This window comes from Delphinapterus leucas, chromosome 1, assembly GCF_059928025.1.
Source record: "Delphinapterus leucas isolate spDelLeu-1000000601 "Yukka" chromosome 1, BTC_Dleu_Yukka2, whole genome shotgun sequence".
NCBI classification, from domain to species: Eukaryota; Metazoa; Chordata; class Mammalia; order Artiodactyla; family Monodontidae; genus Delphinapterus; species Delphinapterus leucas.
The window spans coordinates 102,505,065-102,524,535 of NC_143129.1; the positions used below are offsets into that span (position 1 = coordinate 102,505,065).

Consider the following 19,471-nt stretch of genomic DNA (forward strand, 5'->3'; position numbering starts at 1 on the left):
TTGTCCAAGTTGCTAGAGAAGAACCAAACCATAAATGTTCAATATAGAAATAGAATGAGCATATTACATTTTTCTACTACCAAATTCCACCCACAATCCTATCTCACTCTCACTAACACAAATTAATTTTACTAACTGTATTAAAATTTTAAGGTCTTGAACATTCATTCAACAAACATACTGAGTATCTATTATGTGCCAAACTCCAGCCTTGCTTACTTATTATCAGATGGTGGTAAGTCTTCTGAAGACAGGAGGAAAGAATGTTGGAAGAGGGGGGTGCTTTTTCTTAGATCTCTTGATAAAGGGATATTTGAGCCAAGATCTAAGGACATGAGGGAGTATGCCATGTGAATATGTAGGGGATGCATTTTCCAAGAAAAATAGGGCAAGTCAAAGCCCATAGCAAAGAAGTTACAATAGCAAAAAAAAAAAAAAAAAAAAAAAATTTAAGAATTTAAAAAAGGTAAACAAGAGGAAAGTAATATCAGGTAAGGATAGAAAGGTAGCTAAAAGCCAAAGCAAATAGGCTGTCGATGGTGACAACTTTTGAGTGACATAGGAAGCAATTAGAGGGTTTCTGAGTATGATCTGATCTACACTGAAAAGAACCATTCTGGTTACTGAATGGAGAAAATTCAGGGACACAGGTGAAGAGAAGAAGCAAGGAGACAAGTCAGGAGACTATTTCCTTAATCTAGACGATAAATGAGGGTGACTTGGATCGTGGTGGTAGCAGCAGAAGTTGTGAGAAATGGTCAGCTTCTGGAGATATTAAAACGGAAGAATCGACAGGATTTGCTTCTGGATTAGAATGACATGTGAGAGAATAGTAAAGAGAAGCTGACGACCTTACTGCACTAAGAAAATTAAAAATTTCCATACATTTTAACTTCCTCTTATAAAGCTATCTATATCCATAGCTATAGAGTCTGCCTTCTCTGAGGTTACTGTGGATATACTGTGTTCCTATCTAAGTCAGAAAGGATTTTGGCCTAAGCAACTGAAAGAATGAAGGTGCTGCCACTTACTAAATTGGGAACCCTGACAGAGATGGGGAATGAGTTAGACATTGAAGAAAATGTCAAATAGACAATTAGATATAAAAGCCTGGAATTCAAATTTAAATTTGAGAGTTATTAGCCTATAGATGGTATTTAAAGCCGTGAGAATAGAGATCACCAAGGGAGTGAGTGCAGATATAAGAAGTCCAAGGACAGATGAAGAGAGTACTCCCGAAGTTTAGAGAATGAGAAGATAAGGAGGGGAGTGAAGTTAGAGGAAACCATGAATGGTATCCTGGAATCCATTAAAATATAATCTCATTACTCTGGGATTACAAATTAGTAATTGTAAAAAAAAATAGAACTTTATTAGACTTTACTCTTCCTCACTCTGTCTTCTCTCTTGGCATCCATGACACTACACGATCCTGGGTCTCCTGCCTCACCCATCATTCCTTTTGCAATTCTTTTTCAGACTATTCTTCTCCCTGCCACCACCTAATTGAATTTTCTCATGAGCCACCTTCTCTATATAAACAAACTATCCTCTTCAAGAATGCCACCTACTCTCTTGGCTTTAGCTATATAAATTCTTCATTTAAAGATGTAATTATATGACTTATTTTATGACTTTTATGACTTACTAACTTTTAAAAATATGACTTGTAACTTTGGGGAAAAAAACCTATTCAGATCTATTGAGAAAATTCTGGCGAGCCAAATTGTATAAATTGCTTTCCAGTGTTAGATTTTCTTTCATGCATTTAGTTTGAAACCTTTTTAAAAAGATAGTTAAATGGGGGGTCCTGGTGGCTCAGTGGTTGAGAGTCCGCCTGCCGATGCAGGGGACATGGGTTCGTGCCCCGGTCCAAGAAGATCCCACATGCCGCGGAGCAGCTGGGCCCGTGAGCCATGGCCGCTGGGCCTGCGCGTCCGGAGCCTGTGCTCCGCAACGGGAGAGGCCACGACAGTGAGAGGCCCGCATACCAACAAAAAAAAAAATAAAGAAAGAAAGAAAGATAGTTAAATGAATCTTACTATATTTCTTCAAAAGTTGTAATAGAACAAAATTTTTCAGATTAGATCTTATGAAGGACTCTTATTTTTCTATATACTTTTGGAGGTTTAAAGAAATAGAAAAGAATACACTACCTGGTTGGTACGAAATCTTGTAGCCAAAAATAAGATATTAGTGTTGATAATATTATGGACAGAGAGGTTGCAAATCCTTTTAAAATGTTATCCGCATACTTAATAACAGCAGCTATTACAAGGCCTCCCAGTGCCTGCAGAAGTTTTAAAAGATTATTTTAAAAAATAAACATATATAAAACTGCTTTTCAAAACAATCTCAATGAAGCTTCAGGCTTTGTCCTATAACCTAATCCCATTAAAGTCAGTGATTTTTATTAAACATCTCATAACAAATGGACTTATAGGTTTTGTTCAGTAGCCCCCTTATTTCAAAAGGTATCTGACAAAGTAACTACCAGCATAATCTGGTAGAGGACACAACAGTGAGAGGACCGCGTACCGCAAAAAAAAAAAAAAAAGAGTGAAGAACTTTCTACCAAATCCCTCTCAAATTCCAAATTGTGGCTACTTAAATAACAAAGTTTTACCATATCTCATAGTTTTGTTTTCTACCGAACCCTACATATCAGCTCCCAAGTCTGGGTTACCCACTTTCACTGTACCTTTTCAAATGGTAGAAGCTTTATGAGAGAAAGTCACAAATTATGCCAAGTGAGCTCACTACAAATTGATGTTTGAGTCCTGGTATTTCTTAGCAGTGTTCTCATTCCCCTATTTACTCCCTCATACCAACTGTACCAAACCTTTTAAATTTTTCTCAAGTCTTTAGCCCCTCTTAAGGAAAGAGAGCTTCCCTCCTTGATAGGATAAAAGCCATCATACATCAACTCTCCTGACTTACCCTATCTCTACCTCAAATTTTCTCTGAATTTTCACTACCCTTGTCTCCTTTTCTCCTATATTAAAAATAGAAGTATCCTTCCTGCTTTCAAAACACAACTATCCTTTGCCACCTTCACCCATCCTCCCTAAGGGACCTTGTTTCTTACAGCTTCAAATACCTCTAGAGAAAGGCTTTGTGAAGGCAGAGACTTCTATCTTCATTTTTGTATCCTCCAGAGTACTCAGTAAGTATTTTTTGAAGATGAAATTACTCAACCCTTGAATAATTTCAAGTTATAAGCCGAGGTAATTTGATAGGAGTACTCCAATATGTAACCAAAATATAAACTATAAACTGTTACAGATTTAAATATCTAGATCTGCTTCTTGAGCCTGAAATAGCTGACCACAGACTTCCTGTAAAATGATCAAAACAGTAGAAAAATTACAAGTTATATTTGTCTTCAGCTTTCAACTTTTATTCTTAAACTTGCATTTTCGATATGTTAAATTTAAATACCATAAAGTTCATTCATGATTCATTTTCAAGTAAGTTTTCATTACAGCATTTAGATCAGTTCTATTTTAACTTCCCTTAATAAACTAGAGATAATGAGAGTACTGATAGGAGGGACCCTTCTTCCTCATATCAGTATATCATAGCTACTATGATTCTCTATATTAAAATAAAATTTATTAGCATAAATGTAAGACTTTAAATGCTTTACCTGAAGAACAACAACTATCCAGGTCAGCCAGTTATACCCCTGAAAAAATCCATTCTTTGATACCAGTTCTCCATCATAAACATATACACCCATTAATCCAAATATACTCCCAAAGAAACCTAAAATAAAAGTAAAGTCTATGTCAAACATCATTTAGTTTACCTGAAGAGATATTTTTCTATTAACATTCCAAATAATTTTAAACTTAACTTTTCCTTTTCAATAAAATTGGACTACTTTAAAATTTTTTTACTTGTATAATTATATAAACTTAAGAAAAGTATACTTAGTACTATATTATGACTGTAATATAGACATGGGAATATATAAAAGAACAGAGATTACCAACTTTGGAGGACTGAAAAAATATAATGTATACATTCCAGGACTAAATGGCTCTCCCATTCAAATATTTCTAAAATGCTCACTTTTGGTATATTTCATTGTATCTTATATCTTCCTATTTGCTAGATCTAGATTTTCATATATTCACATTCATACATGCAGATATAATAGCTCAGGTATGTGGTCCAGCATTTTCCTTTATTTAGAAATTTTGGATGTACAATAATTAATAAACAAAAAATTAGAGCTAAGAAACAGTCAGCCATAGGCAACATCATAATGTTGTTATTGAAGTCTCACTGTTAGGGAAAGTCAGCTCAGTGAGAGCCTGAAATGTGTCTTATTCACTGCTGAATCCCTTACTTCTACCACAGAGCTTATCACATGACTACTGGATCTAAGATTTCCTGGAGCAATCCTAAACTATGAATAAAGAAATGGATATTACAGGGGTCATCTCTTTGGGGCAGTCTGTAGTAAGATATGCAAAGAGTGCAGGGTAAAGCAATTTTTTATAAAGCCACAACTACTCAAAGTATTCCACAGTGAAAAAGAACTAAAAGGGATGTGAAATGTTCTTTCTAAAATTTTATTTATGCCAACTCTATTATTTTAATATGTCTAATTTAGAACATGAAAATAATACTGGTATAACACAAAATCACAAAAAGAAACACTTCCAAGGGTATTATTCATTTCTTTTTTAATTATAAAAATAACACTTGATAATTACAAAAAATGTATAGAGTACAGAAGAGTACACACATGTCAGTATGTACAGATCTACTGCATTCTTTCTATCAGTTGCGTAATATTCCATCGTACGGACAATAACAGTATGAAATACACATATAATGCCACATGCAACAAAATGTACTAAGTGCTTTATGTATGTTAACTCATAACAACCCTATGAGGTGGACACTTCTAGTTCGTTTTACAGATGAACAAACTGAAGCAAAGAGAGGTTAAATAAACTTGCCCAAACTCATGTTGCTGGTTAGTGATGGATTCAAGATTTTAATCCAGGCAGAGTGGTTTTGAAGTCTATGATCCATTTAATCATATTGATAATTTATTTAACCAGTATTCTAAATGTTTTCTATTTTTTACAATTGTAACCAATGCTGAAATGAATAAACTTGGACATTTATCTTTGTTCTCTTGTATAAATATTTATATCTGTAGGATAAATTCTTATCCAGACATGGAATTTTTACATTAAAGCTGTAATTTATTTAAAATTTTGTTATATATTCCCAAATTGAGATCCAATAAGGTTACATCAGTCTACCAGTTGCCCCTCCATATTCGCAGATTTTGCATCCACAGATTCAACCATCCGTGAATCAAAAATGTAAAAAAAAAATTCCAGAAAGTTCCAAAAAACAAAACTTGAATTTGCCGGCACAGCAACTTATTTACAAAGCATTTACACTGTATTAGGTATTATAAATAATTTAGAGATGATTCAGTGTATATGAGAAGATTGCATAAGTCATATGCAAACACTATACACCATTTTATACAAGGGACTTGATCATCCATGGCAGTCCTGGAACCAATCCCCCACAGATACCAAGGGAAGACTGTACTCCTAGCAACCTAAGGTAACAAGAGTTCCTGCTTCTCCATTCTGTGGCTAATATTGGATCTTATCAATTAGCTAATCTTTGACCGTTGATGTTTGAAAACTTCTATACATTGTTTTGTTTTTGTAATCTCGAGTTCTATAACTTATTTATGTATCCTTTTCAAAACTTTGAGTTATTACCATTACCATTAGGTTGTGTTATGAGGTCAAACCAAAGAATAAGAAATCCATGAAATACCACAGAATCATGAATTCTGACCTTTCATTTTTATCTTAAAATCGAGAAAATTTGGGGTAACTCATACAAACCTGAATATTTCTTTCTTTTCTGATATTTGCGTATTAATGTAAATAGCTGACATAAGTGCTTAGGCACTAATAAAGCACAAGGCACTTTATTCTAAACACTTTACATGTATTATCTCATTTAATCCACATAGCAACATATGAAATAAGTACCATAATTAACTATATTTTATAGATGAGGAAGCAGAGAGGAAGGTTAAGTAAGCTCTGTAATGCCACACACGTGGTAGGTAATAAAATCAGGATTTGGGGCTTCCCTGGTGGCGCAGTGGTTGAGAGTCCGCCTGCCGATGCAGGGGACACGGGTTCGTGCCCCGGTCCAGGAAGATCCCACATGCCGCGGAGCGGCTGGGCCCGTGAGCCGTGGCCGCTGAGCCTGCACATCCGGAGCCTGTGCTCCGCAACGGGAGAGGCCACAACAGTGAGAGGCCCACGAACCGCAAAAAAAAAAAAAAAAAAAAAATCAAGATTTGAGTGGTCAGACTACCAAACCAAGAGTTCTTAACCACTATGCTATAGATATACTCTTTCTGAAATGGTGAATGCTTTTCAAGTCTGAACTTGCCTTCTAGACAAACTGAACAAAGGGAAGCTAATTTAATTTTGTTTTCAAAAATATTTACCTTGAAGTTATTAAAAAAAAACACACGATACATTTCTACAAATTTTGCAGAGAAACAAATAAATACTATGAGATAAAATGAAGGTTCAGTCTGTTTGTCATCATATTATGTGAAAACAGCTGAAAGGATGGACTTTAATCAAATTTTGAAGGTTTGTCTTAAAATACAGGCCATTAGGATTACAGACAATTCACTGTATAGGGCCTGGAAGGGCCTGTTATGACTGCTATCAGGAAACATGGTATAGCTATTAAGCTGATGTGAAGAAAAAAACAGTGGCTTCAAAGAAAAAAACAATGGTTTCAAAGATGAGCTCCAAAGTCACAGGGACAGAGGCTTAAAACAGAACATGTTGATTTGCAGTTGAGCTGCTTCTCACATGTAGCATCTTCCAAAATGAATATGACAAGAATACTAAATTCTGAAATCTTTGTATGAGGAGTTAAATGTTACAGTACTGTATACAAATAGTTTAAATATCTATTCAAAGGCAATCTCTTTTTTCTTTTAAACTATTCACCTTCAGTTAGAAAAGTGCTGTAGTATTTAAAAGCTAAAATGTAACAATTTGAAATAAAAAAGCATAATAAGATTTTAAAGAGACAATTTCTTCATTTCAAACTTGCTCCATTTAAGTATCTATTTTTTCAGCTTTACTGAGGTATAATTGATAAGTAGAATTCTAAGACATTTGAAGTGTACATTGTGGTGATTTGATATACAACATGGTGACTGTAGCTGATAACACTGCATCATATAATTAAATTTACTATCTTTGTTTTTTTTTTTTTTACTATCTTAATCTCTTTTTCCAGGAGGAAAATATGTTATTTGCAACATCTGTGGAAAACATAGCAACCAAAGACAAAGGCTCCAAATGGTGAGGACAGAAACAGGCTTCATACATTCTTATGAGCACAGACCCAAAATTCCATATTCTTGAAAAGACATTCATTTAAAATACAGTTTGTCAAAAGGCAAAAACCCTGACAGATATTTGCATCAACAGCAACTTTTATAAAAGGTTTATTTAATTAAAGATACATAGGACTTCCTGGCAGTCCAGTGGTTAAGATGCTGTGCTCCCAATGTAGGGGGCACAGGTTCAATCCCTGGTTGGGGAACTAAGATCCTGCATGCTGTGTGGTGTGGCCAAAAAATTTTTAAGAAAAACAGGAAAACACAGAAATCTTTAAACATAACAATATAATCCTTTAAAAATAATATTAGAAAACATTTAAAACTTACCAAGTTGAATGTTTCTTATCCACACTGATTGTTTGGTTTCTTTTAAGATTTTCTCAAAGTAAACCCCAGCAAAGCCACTTGAAAAACATGCTGTGAGAACTGCCATGAGGCCTACAAATTGTGAGCCAGCTGAAAGTTCCTTAGAATTAAGCTCTTGAGAATCTGAGGGCCACTGAACAAAAAGAAAAACAAAATTGAAGTTTAATTCCTATAATATTTTACAAAATACATATTTAGAGTCCACTCTTAGACCTTAAGGTAAAAATGCAGCCAATACCATCCTGGGGGATTGCAGAGAAGAGCTTTTGAAAGAAAAACTTAGAATCATTTTTTTTTTCCCATAGTGATATTACTGTTGTAATTTATAATTTCAAAAATACCCTAAAAAAAAGAACAAGTATAATAAACGCACAGATGCATAAAATAGCCTCCACAAGCAGTTCAGCTGTAGAAATTCAGAGTGTGAAGTGTTGGAGCAGCAAAAATGAGTATGGAGCTGATGTTTCATTATGGAAGGTCCATTTCATGCTAACCATCCTGAGCTTTATTCTGTAGATCAGTGTTCCTAAAACTTCACTTATTTCCCTATCATCTTCATGGTTTTTGTCAAATGTATGTTCTCCCTAAACTACTACTTGATATTTTAATTTAAAATACCTCACTTTTTTTTCTTTTTTTTTTAAAGAAGATGTTGGGGGTAGGAGTTTAGTAATTTATTTATTTATTTATGGCTGTGAGGGCTTTCTCTAGTTGTGGCAAGCGGGGGCCACCCTTCATGGCGGTGCGCGGGCCTCTCACTATCGCGGCCTCTCTTGTTGCAGAGCACAGGCTCCAGACGCGCAGGCTCAGTAGTTGTGGCTCACGGGCCTAGTTGCTCCACGGCATGTGGGATCCTCCCAGACCAGGGCTCGAACCCATGTCCCCTGCATTAGCAGGCAGATTCTCAACCACTGCTCCACCAGGGAAGCCCTAAAATACCTCACTTTTAAAAACTGAATACCGACTTTACCTTACCTTAAGCAGAATCTATGAAAATATGGGTTTGATATGCCAATTATATTTTTCTAATAACCACTTAAATAACTATTAGAAATATTTATTCAAAATATACATACCACACTCTGAGGAAAGTGATTGTAGGGGAGGGGGGCTTTGGACGGCAGTAGATTGACATGATTGGATTTCTTTTAGATAGACCACAGTGGTGACTAAGTGGAGGCTGAATTGTAAGACAGAAGTTAAAAAAAAAACCAATTAGGAGGCAAAAGATTACTTGAGACACAAAGAAGGCTTGAAATGTGGAAGTGTTAGAGACAGACAAGGACAAAATCAAGAAGTATTAGAAAGCAGAATCAGAAAGTCTTAGTGATTGACTGGATGTACAGGCTAAAGGAAGAGTCTAGGACAACTCTCAGGCTAAGTAAATCATGACGGAAAAAGCAGAAATAAAGAACAGGTTTGGTGGGGAAAAGGTAAAGTGCAGCTTTGGATACACTGAGTTTATAAGGCCTATTGAACAACCAAACAAAGATGTCCAATGTGCTTTTAGATATATAAATCTGAAACTAGAGGTGATAACCAAAGCTGATGACACAGACCAAGAAGCTATCAGCATATGTGTTAATAAAAAACTTCAGAAAGAATGAAATCTCCAAAAATAAGGAATAATTTAAGAGAAATAACAAGCCTATCAACAACACAATATCTAATGGGAATATCAAGAAAGAGGACCCCAGGAAGGAAACCAATAAGGAATCATTAGAAAGATGTGAAAAGAACCAGGAGCAAGTGGTATCAGGGAAGCTGAGAGACAATAGGAAGGGGAGTGGTTGATCTCAATGTCCAGATACTCAGTAAAAAACAGCTTTGTTTTACATACAGTGTCTTATTTCCCTAAATAGACTGTTCATTTCTTTACGTCGGATAATTTGATTCTACTTCTTTGTGTCATTTACAGTCCCAATGTAGTATCTTGCTCAAAGGAAGCCCTCAAAAAATGTCAGTTGTAAGAATAAGCATTAATTTTCTTCAACAAATAACAGAACGTATTTTCCAAAATGAGGTTCTGAAACTGTGATAAAAGTAAAAGTTATACTTATCTTGAATAGTTACCTGTACAAAAGCAACTCCTGTCATCAAAATTACTAGGGAGAGCCACTGGTACACACCTAATTTTTTACTAAGCATCGACACAGAAAATAATGCAGTCGTAAGAATTTTCAACTGATATGTGACCTGAAAAAGAAAACAGCTAATATTATTGTTTGTTTCTTTCTTTCTTAGAAACACTACTAGAAATGTATTTTAAATACCTGATAAGTAGCTGCATCTAGATTTGACAGTGCCACATAGAGTAAATTATTCTGAAGAGTATATATCCCTGATGGAATAGCAAGTTTAAGTGTTTCCATAGGTTTATTAAGAATTTCATCATGTAGTATTCGATTCAGTGCTCTTAGACTACATTCTAGAAAAAACATGAAATGGACAAAATCAATAATTAAGTAACTCCAAATAAGTTACATACTGTCTCTGAAGTCCTCAGTTTTTTCACCGGTAAAAAATGGAAATTTGGCTACATGTTAAGATCCTTTTAGGTCTAAAATATACAGACGTACCTCAGAGATATTGCAGGTTCATTTCCAGACCACTGCCATAAAATGAGTATCAAAATAAAGTGAGTCACAAGAATTTTTTTTGGTTTCTCAGTGCATATAAAAGTTATATTTACCCTTTACTGTAGTCTGTTAACTGGGCAATAAGATTATGTCTAAAAAAATAATGTGCATACCTTAATTAAAAAATACTTTAGGGCTTCCCTGGTGGTGCAGTGGTTGAGAGTCCGCCTGCCGATGCAGGGGACGTGGGTTCATGCCCCGGTCTGGGAAGACCCCACATGTCACAGAGCAGCTGGAACCATGAGCCGTGGCCGCTGAGCCTGTGTGTCCGGAGCCTGTGCTCCGCAACGGGAGAGGCCACAACAGTGAGAGGCCCGCATACCGCAAAAAAAAAAAAAAACTTTATTGCTAAAAAAATACCATCATCTGACAATGGAGGGTTGCCACAAATCTTATATTTGTAAAACACACAATATCTGCAGTGAAATAAGGTATACCTATACCTTTAATGATGCTAATATTTCAAATATTAAATATTATAAGGTAGCATATTAAGAAGAGCATTATCTTTATATATACATATATCTTTCATTGGGAAATAAATCAAATTGATTATATATATACATATGTATTTATGATAACCAAAACCTCAAAGTATTAATTTGTCAACCAAGTATTCTTACTTTATCATAGCAATATTATAATATTGATACCTTGTATTTTATAATGTATTTTATCATCAGCCATTAATGCCAATTAATAATTATGAAGACTTTAATCATAAAAAGAAGGATATCAGGAGGTGGGTTTGGCTCAAACAACAGAAAACCCAACCAACAGTGGCTCAAACCCATAGGGATTTGTCTCACATGTCATGAGTCCAGGTCAAAAGCTGCTACAGCAGCTCCGTGATGACATCAGGGACCTAGCTCTCTCTGTATATATATTGGCTTTTTATTTTCATGCTTTTCATGTATTGTCTACGTGATTTTTTGCAACAGATTGCCAACTGAATGATGCACCTCTGGTTCTTCTTTCCGGAAGGAAGAAAGAGGAGGAGGAAACAGTGGGCTAGCAGGCATCTTCTTCCCGCTCACTGACCAAGACTGTATGTTGCATAACTACTCCCTGCTGCAAGGGAGCTGGAAAATCAATTATTTTCTTTTATATTCTCCACATTAGATATAAGAAAGTGAGAAAGGAGTTAAAAATGGACTCTGAGCTAGCCAACCCACAGTATCAATCACAAAAAAATGTCCAAAGAACTTTGAGATATATAAACCCCCAAAGAAGGGAGAAATTCTAAGGAACCCTACCACCTTACCAACAATACACTTCACAGATGATTTTCTCTCACAACATAAAACTTGCAAACTTTATGAAAACCGTTTTAAAATGAAAATACCTTTTTAAAAATTAATTTTTATTGCAGTTTAGTTGAGTAACAATGTTGTGTTAGTTTCCAAAATGAAAATAACTAAAGAATGCTACTTGATATTCAGCCTTTCCTGACTAAAATAATGGTAAAAAAAATTATGTAAGTAAAACAAAAGTTACCAAAAGATTATTTTAGTTTTAGCAGAAAAAATATAAAATATAAGCTCATCTTTAAAATTAAATTTTTAAATAATTAATGCTGTCACATATTTTTCTCATTAGCAGTATGAGGGTAGTGGAATTGAGTCTTGTGGCTTTAATCTGATTTCTCTGATTGCTAGAGAGGTTGAACATCTTTTTATACATTGATTGGCCACCCAGGTTTTCTCTTCTGTGAGTTGCCTATTTATATCTTTTGTCCCTTTTTTTGTTGAGTTTCTTATCTTTTTCTTATTGAGTTGTGGGAGTTCTTTGTACATTCTGGATATTAATTATTACCTGTGATGTAAATATCTTCTCTCAATCTGTTGCTTGTCTTCTCATTTGGTTTGATATATAAAAACATGAAAAAGTCTGTTTTTCATTTTAATGTACCCCCAAATAATCTAACCACATGGAGCCCTAACTACTGGACCACCAGGGAATTCCCTCAATAAAGATTTTTTTTAAAAAAAACTATATCAAATTAGTCACTGCTGGACTAATCATGCAGCAAATAAAATAAAAAAGCCTTGACTTTAGTAAAAAATTATTACTCCTCTAAATTACTTATTCTCAAATTATTTTTAATGCAAGAAACTTTGTTTCATATTTACAGCATTAACCAGAGGACATGAATCATAACATAGATAAGAATAAAATACCTTTATTACTAGACTAAAACCATCTTAATAAAATGAAAATTGAAATGTTCGTCAATAATGCAAGTGTTCAAATGTGTAGTTACCTATATATATATATGTCATATATATAGGTACCTATACATATATACTATATATATATATCACATGTGAATAACTCCAAAATAATTAAATAAATTGCAATGACTTAAAAAACCTAGATACCTACTGCTGTCTTTGTAGACTAATAAAATGCAGGCCATTATCTTCCAAAGTTCAGCAACAACCACGGCTGTAGATGACAGATAACGAGGCCCCTCCTCTTTTAAAGTCCTAGAATAACGCATCGTTAGAACCAGACTGGTAGTCTGAAAGACCAAAATTCCCAAGGAAAGGTATTTTAGGTTGGCTGACATTGTTTTATCTTCATTTGCCTGAAAAACAAAATACACAGGGCAAATAAATAGAAAATACAGAAATTATAAATATTTTAAAAACCAGTAAAAAAAAAAAAAAAAAAAACCAGTAAGAGATGTCTGGTTCCAAACAAGATAAAGTGCATTCCATCCTATTCTTCCTGCTAATTACAACTATAAACCTTGGACCAAAGACAAAGCAACTACAAGGAGACTCTTGTAGAAAAGAGACTGGCTAGAGACTGCAGATCTTGAGTGATTAAAAAATCTTGAGATTTTTTGCCATTCATGTATCTCACCCTGGGTGTGACAGCAGTTTACAACCTGGAACCACCAACAGGTGTAGGTCAACAACAAAAAAGCCGTAAGAAAAAACCCACTGTCTCCAACCAAAGGACTGGGAAGACAGCAGCCCTGAAGGATGCAACCCTCCCAAATGGGTGCTGTATAATCTATGGGGCAGAGCCTTGCTGACCATCCCAACCCTGCAAAAATGACAACAGAGGTGGTGGCCCTCCCATCCCCCACCAGGATGCAGCCACAAAGACTATGGGGGCAGAGCCCTGCCAACCATTCCTGCCCTGCATAAGGTGAATGTCAGCGAAGACGCAGCACCATTCCTCCCTCTCCAGTGGCTGCCTACTAATATAGACGATTTAAGTAGGAACCAAGGTCTCATAACACTCAAAATGTCCAGGATACTATCCAAAATGAGTATACTCATCATTCCAAAAGACAGGAAAAAAAATCTCAACTAGGATGAATAAGGACAAATCAACAGACAACAACAACATATAGTTGATACAGATGTTGGAATTATCAGACAAGAATTTTAGAGAAGTTACTACAAAAATGCACCAACCAACAGGCAATTATAAACATTCTTTAAATAATTTTAGACTTACATAGTTGAAAAAAATAGAACAGGAGTTCTCATGTACCCTCCACCTGGCTTCCCCCAGTAATAAAAGTAGCAAAGTTTCTGTATTTTTCCTAAAGCAATTTAATATTAACTCTAAGAGACTCACTTTAAATATGAAGATACAAATATGTTAAAAAGTAGAAGGATGGAAAATGATAAAAGCCATGAGGAAAATAACTATGAGAAAGTTGGAGGGGTTAGATTAATATCAGGCGAAACAGATTACATAAGAATTATTTTTAGAATTAAAGGACACTTTGTAATGATAAAAGAATCAACACATCAGGAAGATATATAACCATTATAAATGTATATGTGCTAGTAACATAGCTTCAAAATACATAAAGCAAAAACTGACAGAACTAAAAAGAAAAACAGGTAAATCCAGTCAGAATGTGAGATTTTAACCCACCTTTCCCAGTAATTCATAGAATATACACACACACAAAACCCAGTAAGAATATAGAAGATTTGAACAACACTATCAACCACTGTATGTAGACTTGGAGATGCTCCACTAAGATCCTCCTTCAAGGAAGGACTTAATGTAGTGTGCATGATCATTCAACTGCCTCTCCACCCCAGGTCACATCCTTTGCTTCAAATTCATCCAAAGATTCAATCTCAAACAAAATCTCTGAAGGACTTTTTTGGTAGAAATTGATATTGATTTTAAAATTTATAGGAAAATACAAAGGACCTAGACCAGCAAAACAATTTTGAAAAGGAAGAATAAAGTGGAAGGAGTTAAACTACTGAAATTCTAGACTTACTATAAAGCCCTAGTAATTAAGACTGATACCGACATAAGGACAGAAGAATAAGTCAATGGGATAGAATGAAGTCCAGAACAGGGACTTCCCTGGTGGTGCAGTGGTTATGAATCTGCCTGCCAATGCAGGGGACACGGGTTCGAGCCCTGGTCCGGGAAGATTCTACATGCCGCGGAGCAACTACGCCTGTGCGCCACAAATACTGAGCCTGTGCTCTAGAGCCCATGTGCCACAACTACTGAGCCCACGTGCCTAGAGACCGTGCTCCACAACAAAAGAAGCCACTGCAATGAGTAGCACCCACTCGCTGCAACTAGAGAAAGCCCACGCACAGCAACAAAGACCCAACACAGCCAAAAATAAATTAAATAAATTTATTTTTTAAAAAGCTAAAACTATAAATATTCAAGAAGAAAACATAGGAGAAAATCATAGCCAAATAAAAATAGGCCGAGATTTCTTAGGATACAAAAAGCACAAACCATAAAAGAAAAATATGGAAAAATTGGACATCATCAAAATTTAAATCTACTCTTCCAAAGACACTGTAAAAATAATGAAAGGCAAACCACATCATGGGAGAAAATATTCTCAACACAAAAATCTGACCATGGTCTTGTACCTAGAATGTATAAAGAACTCTTAAGACACAATGAGTAGAAGACAAACAACCCAAATTAAAATGGACAAAAGATTTCAATAGATATTTCACCAAAAAAAGATAAATGAATGGCTAATATGCACATGAAAAGATGTTCAACATCACAGTCATTAGAGAAATACAAATTAAAGTCACAATGAGATAACATTATACACCTATTAGAATAGCTGAAATCTTAAAAATTGATGCTACCAAGTGTTGAAGAGGATTTAGAGCAAATAGAACTCTCAACTTTGCTAGTGGGAATGTAAAATGCCACAACCACTTTATCAACCAACTATCTCATTTTTATAAATCTGCATTAGCAGAAGAATCCTAGTGTGAAATAAAATTATAGCATTTTAGAAGTGGAAGATGCTTTAGAAATCATCTAGTACAATATCTTCATTTTAAAATAAAGAAAATAGTGAACAGAGAAGTTAGATGACTTGTTCAAGGTCTTATAATTATTAATTGAAAATAACAGTTATAAAGTTAAATATCAAGTTCTGCAGATCCCATTACAAGCTACTGTAGAATTTCAAAAGACTTCCCGGTGGCCTTTATCTCTGTATAAAAGGAGGACAAGTTGCCAGCAATCTGCATTTGGCACATGCATCTGATTTTCCTGGAAAATGTCAAACAATTATTTCAAACCTGTTCAAGAAAGTCTTTTGTTTATTCTGTACAACTAAGACCATAATGTATGTGTTATAACAGCAATACTCTGATTTCTTTTCAAATGAAAATTTAAAGGTCAGATTCTAAGCCAGGATACACTATTTGTACAATTTTGCTTTTCCATTTCCAAGTACATACAACATCAATATAAACATTCACTGTGATAATACAGTTCGTAATATTTTTAGTCTCTCACAATGTTTTGTTTTGTTTTTCTAGGTCTGTGAGATAATAGAAAAACATATATATTGGTCTCTGGTGCTGGCTCCTGACATAGGCCTCCTGAAACACTTGTAATTTCCTAAGTGATAAGAGCACTAGGAGCATCTTTTGTTCTAATATTTGGTCTTTGACCCCAGTTCCTGACACAGGGCTCCTGAAACCCTTGTAATTTTCTGGGTGATAGAAGTGTCTTTTGTTCTAGTGAGGCAAATTTGGGCAGGCTTCTGGATGGCTTCTGAAGAGAGCTGCTCACCAGAAAGAACAAGCCATGATTAGAAGCTTGGAATTTTCAGCCCCATCCCCCAAGCTCCCCTACTCCCCATCTCTTGAGAAGGCAAAAGGGCTGAAAATGGAGTTAATGATCCATCTTGCCTACATGATGAAGCCTCCATAAAATCACAATACTATAGGGTTCAGAGGGCCTCCAAGTTGGTGAACACATCCACACAGGGAAGGTGAGGCACCCCAATTCCATGGGGACAGAAGTTCCTGTGCTGGGGACCTTCCCAGACCTTGCCCTATGTATTTCTTCATCTGACTGTTCATCTGTATCCTTTATCATATCCTTTAATAAACTGGTAAACATAATGTTTCCCTGAGTTCTGTGAGCCACTATAGCAATTTAATCAAACATGAGGAGAAGGTCGTGAGAACCTCTGATTTGTAGTCAAGTCCAAGTCAGACAGAAGTTGTGCATAACCTGAGGACCTACTACTTGTGATTGGCATATGAAGTGGGGTGGGAGCAGTCTTGTGGGACTGAGCCCTTAACGTGTGGGATCTGATACCATCTCCAGACAGACAGTGTGAGAATTGAAGTAGGACATCCAGCTGGTGTTGCAGAGAATTGCTTGGTGTGGGGAAAAACCTCACATACATGTGATGACCAGAAGTGTCAGAAGTGAAGTATTCTGTATGAGGAGTAGAGGAGACACACCGGAGGAAAGAACGGCGTTGCTTTTCTAATATGAAGTCGAGAAGTAAAATACATGCAAACACATGCTCATTTGCACTAGATCACGTGTAAAGAATTACAATTTAATTTACAATTCTGCCTAAGGGAAGAAAAAACTCAAAATGAAAAAATTCAAAATACTAGCATTTCTAAGATATACAAATACTTAGTTTGGTTGGAGTACAATATAGGTAAAAGTTAGTACTTTCACTTAGTACAATATAGGTAAAAGTTAGTACTTTCACTTAATACAACCCCTAAATGCAAAGCAAATACATAAACACGAAATAGACCAAAAAAAGATTATGTTCCACCTCTATAATTTACAAGAGTAACATTGTTTCTTCATTGTAAAGTCTATAGTATTTTCTCATTATAACCGAAAACAATCTTTTACCAATTTCATGTTTAAGATTTAATTTCAGTCTCCTACCTTTTTTTTCTCTTACCGCCAAATTCCCCTTCTTTTATCCTTTCAGGTGTTGCCAATCTTCTGGTTTCCAGATTATTCTTTGTTTCATAAAAATTTCCTATCCAAGAAACTTTTATATCAATAATAAGAAACTGTTAGGTTCTTTCACAAATGGAGCCTCATTCAGTTTACTTTCAAAAACGTCATGAACCAGTCCACAAATTACTACCCATGTTCCATTAAAGACTCCGATTACTAAGCTCCGTAAACCCACTTGGAGTTCAGTGAGGCTCTCAGATTTATAGCAATGTCAAAGAGACAGGATGCTTAGATGGTCCACTTCTACCTTAACAGCTAAGACCTGAAAAATGTATTCTTCCTGGTCACTAGAGTAAATGGCACTATTTCATTCGGATTGCTTTCCTTTGTTTTTGTTTGTTCTGGTTTTTCTAAAAAAAGCATTATTTTATTTACTTTAAAAAGTAGCATATTATTAGTGAGAAAAAATTAATAAACTTAAAAATTATATTAATAAGTAAAAATTTGAACCATAATCTCACCACTCAAAGACATCTAATAATATTTTGATACAGATTGTCAATTTTTAGTAAGTTTTTTGGAAATCTCTAAACTCAAGAACATTAGCAGCAAAGGTAAAATAAAGTACCTAGACCATTTCATAGTCCCACTGAAAGGATTTCAACAACTTTTGGGGATTCTTAGTTATATAGAAACTAGTCTTGTAATCACAAAGTTCCAAATTCTCCTAAAAAATAATAGATCTTTCTTGAGGGAAAAAAATGGATTTTAAAAATACAATAAAGTACCAAGAATATAACAAACATCCATGATTCTACCACCCAGAACTAACAATTGTCAATCTTGTCACATTTGCTTATCTTTCCTTTTTTAAAGGAATAAAACACAACAGTTAAAGTCCCCTTTAAGCCAAATTCTAAGTCCTATTCCTTTTCCCCTCCCCTATTATCATACATTTGGAGTATGTATTTCAGTGCGCTTTTAAAATTTTATACACCTATATAGAAATATCCGTAAGCCTAAATATTTTAATATACATACATGGTATCAAACTGTATACATTATTCAGCATCTTCCTTACTTTATTCAGCATTGTTTTGCCATCTACACTGATATACAGACCTAGTTCATTGCTTTTAATAACTCTATGTTGTTCCAACAAATAAGCAGACCTTCTATTTACCCATTCTCCTACTGATAAACATTTAAGATCCTTTCTTTTCCTTTTAAAGATTTATTTAAAAGTTTTCTTAAAAATTTTCAACAAGTAGCTACTAAATATTATATAAGCTACAAATATTTCAAGCCATTTTGCTAAAATTTAATATTGTATATGATTTCTCAGGTCTCTTCCAATTCTAATACACACACACACAATTTTATTAAAGTAATTTCAATTTTTTCATCTAAAAGTGTCTCAATTTTTAAATTGTAAACTTTGAGTATACATATAGTAATACATAACATATATAATCATTAACTATTGTAAAATTATTAGTGTATAATTATTGCATAATAATACTGTATAGTTATAATTTTTGTGTATGTGTGTGTATACTATAATCATACTTATTCGATACAGTCACACTGCTAGTACTTCTAAAAGTCCTTTGCACAGGAATATTTCAGGATTTGGTTAGTCACTATAAAAGATCTTGTACTTGCTTTCCAATCATTATTTTTCTCCTGAATTGTTAAGATAAGTTTGATATTTACAAAGTTGAATTTTATTATTTTTAAATGCCATCTCACCTCTTGAAAGAAAAATGTACAACAAAAACTTCATTCATCTAATAAGCTCCATTCATTTGGA

General features: G+C 34.7%; 1 protein-coding gene and 1 long non-coding RNA gene across 11 annotated transcripts in view; one reads left to right on the forward strand and one right to left on the reverse strand.

The window, feature by feature from the left end:
- Window positions 1–18,875, forward strand: part of LOC149750699 (uncharacterized) — a 34,885-nt gene extending 16,010 nt beyond the window's left edge. Inside the window, exons 2-3 of the long non-coding RNA XR_016387615.1 lie at window positions 7,333–7,397; window positions 11,385–18,875. This is a non-coding gene — a long non-coding RNA (uncharacterized LOC149750699). The remainder of the gene's footprint in view (window positions 1–7,332; window positions 7,398–11,384) is intronic.
- SLC35A3 (solute carrier family 35 member A3) overlaps window positions 1–19,471 on the reverse strand; it is a 38,404-nt gene that overhangs the window by 12,055 nt on the left and 6,878 nt on the right. For 3 of the 10 annotated variants that reach the window (XM_022584245.3, XM_089894560.1, XM_089894923.1), the window contains exons 2-7: window positions 12,829–13,033; window positions 10,078–10,232; window positions 9,878–10,000; window positions 7,766–7,937; window positions 3,650–3,768; window positions 2,157–2,290 (exon numbers count right to left, since the gene is read on the reverse strand). In XM_022584245.3, the coding sequence (XP_022439953.3) occupies window positions 2,157–2,290; window positions 3,650–3,768; window positions 7,766–7,937; window positions 9,878–10,000; window positions 10,078–10,232; window positions 12,829–13,015 (890 nt within the window). In that variant the 5' untranslated portion in view covers window positions 13,016–13,033. The other 7 variants (XM_089894603.1, XM_089894640.1, XM_089894698.1 and 4 more) reach the window with 5 other exon arrangements.